Source organism: Octopus bimaculoides, chromosome 26 (genome assembly GCF_001194135.2).
Source record: "Octopus bimaculoides isolate UCB-OBI-ISO-001 chromosome 26, ASM119413v2, whole genome shotgun sequence".
Lineage (NCBI taxonomy): Eukaryota > Metazoa > Mollusca > Cephalopoda > Octopoda > Octopodidae > Octopus > Octopus bimaculoides.
Window position 1 is genome coordinate 735,744 of NC_069006.1, and position 5,690 is coordinate 741,433.

Consider the following 5,690-nt stretch of genomic DNA (forward strand, 5'->3'; position numbering starts at 1 on the left):
ATATATATATATATATATATATATATATATATACACATGTATATACATATATATATATGTATGTATATATTTACATACACAATATACACTCATATTCATATACATACACACATACATAGATGATGTATGTCTATGTATATATATGTGTGTGTGTGTATATATATATATATATATATATATATATATATACACACGCACAAATATATACACATATTCACATTCGTATATACACATGCACATAGACGTGTATGTATGTATATATATTATATATATATATGGAAAAGAGACAGAGATAAGCATATACATCTGTACAGGCGTACAGACAGACACATATACATAATGCATTGTATAACAGAGACACACACAAACAGACAAACTGTAACAAAAGAACGAATTCAGTTCAAAACAGCCTCAAGGTATTGTAGCTACTACAACACTAACACTGCCTCTACCACCACCACCACCACCACCACCATCCCAGTAGCATATGATTACCCTAGTAGCAGCATCACCACCACTGCTGCTGCTACTACTACCACCACTACTACTGCAGCCTATACCACCACTACTATGTTTGAATAAAAGACAGGATGTCATGGCTGGAGTGACTCTGATCGTAAGTATGATGGATTAGGAGCAACCTGGGGCTAAACAGCAATAAGGAAGGGTACACTAGATAATGTAGTCCAAGATACATTATGCCTGAATGAAAGATGGGATGGTCAGAATTGGAACATCTTCAATCATAGATACAATGCATCAGGACTGACCTGGGGTTAAGCAACAAGGAAGGCCACATTAGATGATGTAGTCCAAGGTATACTATGCCTCAACCAGAGCAGAGATGGTTGTACCTGGAGCATCTTTGATCATAAGTGTGATGGATCAGGATTGACCTGGGGTTAAATAACACGGTAGAGCACATTAGATAATGTAGTCTAAGATACACTATGCCTCAGCAAAAGATGGGATCATCACAAGTGATTTATCAGCACCACCAGTACCGATACTACTACCACTAGTGCTACTACCACCACCACCACCACCACCACCACAGTGTAATCACTGTTGCCAATACTTTTATCACCACTACTGGCAGACCACCATTACTACCACACTATGCTACGACCTCTACCACAGCATAACTGGTACCATAGCACTGCTATTACAACTACTACCACAACTGTACACAGCTAAGGGACACGGGGGGGGGGGGTACAGGGAGTTTTACATGTTTGGAAAATGTAAATAAGAGGGGAGGGGGACGAGCATAGTTTCTTCTATGGACGGTGGAGGTGGTGGTAGTAGTGGTTGTGGTGATTGTGGTAGTTGTAGTGATGGTGTTGCAGTTGCAGCTGATGATGATGGTGGTGATGATGATGATGCTGGTGATGATAAATCCAAGGTGGAACATGGTCAGACAATGTAAAACAGTTTGGTTTTATTTGCCAAGCAAATATATTGCAATTGTTTGGGGTTTTATTAAACCGACTGTTTGTGTGGTATGGTTGTTGTTGTGGTTGTTGTTGGTGGTGGTGGTGGTGCTGGTGATAGTAGTGTAGGCTACCACTGTGGTGTATCTGACTGTCATTGATGTGGTTGTTATTGCAGTGGTGGGGTGTATGGATGATGTAGAGGTTCCGAGACATAGGAATCATAATGTTATCTACTGTAGGCACAAGGTCTGAAATTTATGGGAGCGGGGATAGAAAATTACATTGACCCTAGTGCTCGACTGGATTATTATATTATCAACCTCGAAAGGATGATAGGCAAAGTAATAATAATAATAATAATAATAATAATAATAATAATAAGAGGACTCAGAGAGCACAAACCTCCGTCAAGGCAACACCAATGTCCTCTCAATGATTAGCCAGAGATGATTTTAAAAATGAGAATATCTGAAATAAACTTGACTGCTCTCACAAATGAGAATACTAAAAATGAACCGGATTGCTCTCCAAAATAAAAAAAAACAAACAAACAAAAAAGAACCCCAGAAAAATAATCCAGAATGCTTGTCCGGTACCGGATCGATCCTAAAATCTAATCAGTTCATGTCAGTTACGAGTCCAAACATCCCTGAAAGTTTCATCTGAATCCATCCAGTGGTTCTTGAGATATCTTGTCCATGGACAAACAAACAATATAGTGTGGGGAATCACTGGGACTCCCATAGTTATATTAAGAATATAGCATGGAGAGTCACTGAGAGTCCCATAGTTATATTAAGAATATAGCATGGAGAGTCACTGGGACTCCCATAGTTATATTAAGAAATATAGTGTGGGGAGTCATTGGGACTCCCAAGGTTAAATTAAGAATATAGCATGGAGAGTCACTGAAACTCCCATAGTAATATTAAGAATATAGCATGGAGAGTCGCTGGGACTCCCAATGGTTATATTAAGTACATAGCTTGGAGAGCTACCAGGACTCCCAAAGTTAAATTAAGAATATGGCATGGAGAGTTACTGGGACTCCCATGGATATATAAAGAGTATAGCGTGGGGAATCAGCTGGGACTCATGTCGTTATATTAAGAATATTGAATGAGGAGTCACCAGGACTCTCATGGTTATATTAAGAATATAGTATGGGGAGTCACCAGGACTTCCCTGATTATATTAAGAATATAATCAGGGGAGTCACTACACATAGTATATTAAGAATGTAGCATAGAGAGTAACATGTAGACAAAAATGTTAAAAAACACATGTAGGAAGATGTAATCCCAGAAAGACAGCATTTGAAAAATCAAAACAAAAACAACACCACATAAATGTAATGGTTAACTTACCATAGGGTCCTTGCCCATAACCTTTATCACATTCTCTGTTGGGCACACAGGCCCTCTGGTCCTCATTTTCAAAGTGGTACCCTTCAAAGCACATACAGTCGGCATCTCGAACGGTACTCCCATGGTGCTGGTATTTCATGAAACGTTGTGTACACACCTTCCTGCAAGAACAAAGAGACCAGGTTGTTAGTGACATCTTATATATATACATACATAAAAATACATATAAATACATGCAGATCCTCTCAAGAGATCTTTGTCTTACAAGTTATCTGGTGACTCTGCCAGTGCTGGTGCCACATATAAAGAACATCCAGTCTACACTGTAAATTTGTTGGTATTGTGAAGGGCATCCAGCTGTAAAATCCATGCCAAAACAGTGATGTCTTCTGGCTAGCCAGCTCCTGTCAGACTGTCCAACCCATGCCCGCATGGAAAACAAATGCTAAGTTATGATGATGATGATGATATTTATATCTTTTATTTCTCTGCAGCCATGAAGGGTTTTAGTCAAACGAATTGACCCCACCCCCAATACTTATTTATCTATTTATTCTTCTTTTTTTAAATCTGGTACTTATTCTATCAGTCACTTTTGCTGCATAGCTAAGTTATGAAGACATAAATAAATCGAAACTGGGGAGACAAACACACATACAAACATATATACACACACAACAGGCTTCCACACAGTTTCCATCAACCAAATTCACTTCCAAAGTATTGGTTGGCCTGAGGCTATAACAGAAATATTTACCCAAGGTTCTGTGCAAGAGTAAATGCCAAATCCCATGGTGCAAAGCAAGCCTTTTAGCCACCCAGCCAAGGTAGAGTATATGATATATATCATCATCATCGTTTAACGTCCGCTTTTCATGCTGGCATGGGTTGGACGGTTTGACTGGGGGCTGGTGAGCCAGAAGGCTGCACCAGGCTCCAATCCGATCTGGCAAAGTTTCTACAGCTGGATGTCCTTCCGAATGCCAACCACTCCGAGAGTGTAGTGGGTGCTTTTACGTGCCACCTACACAGGAGCCAGTCCAGCAGCACTGGCAACACCCTCGCTTGAATGCTGTTTTTCCTGTACCACCGATATATATATATATGTATATATATAACTTGGTGTGGAGCTCAATTCACTTATACTTCAGAATGAAGCGTTGGTCAAGTTCAGAGAGGTAATAAGAAAATGAGATGAGAAAGGGATAAATGGTTATCTTATGAACTTCAGTAGCTTACAGCTGTTTCTGCTTGATGAAGCTCGGGTAATATTTCTCTTCCTCTGCTCTGGACATGCTTCCACAGGAGGTTGCAAATAAACAGCACCACTCGTTTGATGGTGATGTTTGTTTACAATTTGAAAACAATGTCAAAACAGAGACACATACACACACACACACACACCTATGCAGGGACAGACAAATCACACACACACACACGCATGCACGCACGCACACACACGCACACACACACACACACACAAAGGTGACAAACTGGGAGAGTTAGTAGTACGTCAAGTAAAATGCTCATTGGCATTTTCTTCCAGTTTGACATTCTGGGTTCAAATTCCGTCAAGGTTAGCTTTGCTTTTCATCCTTTAGGGTCGGTGAAAAAGTACCAGTTATGTAGTAAGGTTGATGTAATCGACTAGTCCCCACCCCACCCCACACTAGCCCCCAAATTTCAGGCCTTGTGCCAATAGCAGAAATGATTATTACAATAATTATTATTAAGGTGATAAGCTAGAAGAATTGTTCGGATGCTGGACCAAAAACGCTTCACAATGTTTCGCCTAAATTAAGTACCAGTTGCGTACTGGGTCAATGTAATTGACTATCTCCCTACCCCAAATTTCAGGCCTTGTACCATTAGCAGAATGGATTATTATTATTATAACAGGGTGCTGGGTTGCTACATTACCACCAGGTGGATCACCATGTTTTTAGAGACGTGCACAACGCTGCATGCTGGGAAGGCAAAGATCTGCTTGAATATTTGAACAGTTCTGCCTTCTTGGGATGGTAGAGGCAGTAGTGGTGGTAGTGGTGGTGGTGTAACTGGTACTGATAATGGAGGAGATGGTGGTAGTGATGCCGCTGTGATTGTAATTGATGATGTTGGCAATAGTAGTAGTAGTAGTAGTAGCGATAGTGGTATGAGAGAGTGTTGAAGTATAGGCAAGAGTAGGTCAAGGAGGGTTGAGTATGTTCAACGTAGTTGGTTGCTAGGCAGGTGCTTGTGTATATAATGATACACACACACACACACACACACACAGATGCATAGATGCACTGTGTGCATACTCACTCTTGTGTCTCTTAGCATTTGTAAATGTCTGCGTGTGTATATATAGATACACATACATCTTTTATGTGTGTGTGTACAAACGTGTTGGTGTGTGTGCACATGAACTGCATACATATGTACTCTTAGATACTTTTACTCGTTTCAGTCATTTGACTGCAGCCATGCTGGAGCACCGCCTTTTTTGGTCAAACAAATGAACCTTGGGATTTATTCTTTTAAACCTCGTGCTTATTCTATCAGTTTGTTTTGCCGAACCACTAAGTTACGAGAATATGAACGCACCAACATCAGTTGTCAAGTGGTTATAGGGACACAAGCACACACACAGCTATATATACATATATATATATATATATATATATATACACACACACACACACATATACATACACGGCAGTAACTTCTGCCTACCAAATTCAATCACAAAGATTCCGTCGGTCCAGGGCTATAGCAGAAGACACTTGCCCAAGGTGCCACACGGTGGGACTGAACCCAAGACCATGTAGCTGGGAAGCAAGCTTCCTAACCACACAGCCATGCCTGTATATATATATATATATATATATATATATATATATAT

The 5,690-nt window shown here is 40.1% G+C and overlaps 1 protein-coding gene across 6 annotated transcripts in view; it reads right to left on the bottom strand.

Annotated features, from left to right (window-relative positions):
- The window catches only part of LOC106871338 (uncharacterized), a 362,069-nt gene that overhangs the window by 45,448 nt on the left and 310,931 nt on the right, over window positions 1-5,690 (bottom strand). For all 6 annotated transcript variants that reach the window (XM_052977041.1, XM_052977038.1, XM_052977039.1 and 3 more), the window contains one exon: window positions 2,804-2,964. In XM_052977041.1, coding sequence (XP_052833001.1) covers window positions 2,804-2,964 — 161 coding nt within the window. The remainder of the gene's footprint in view (window positions 1-2,803; window positions 2,965-5,690) is intronic.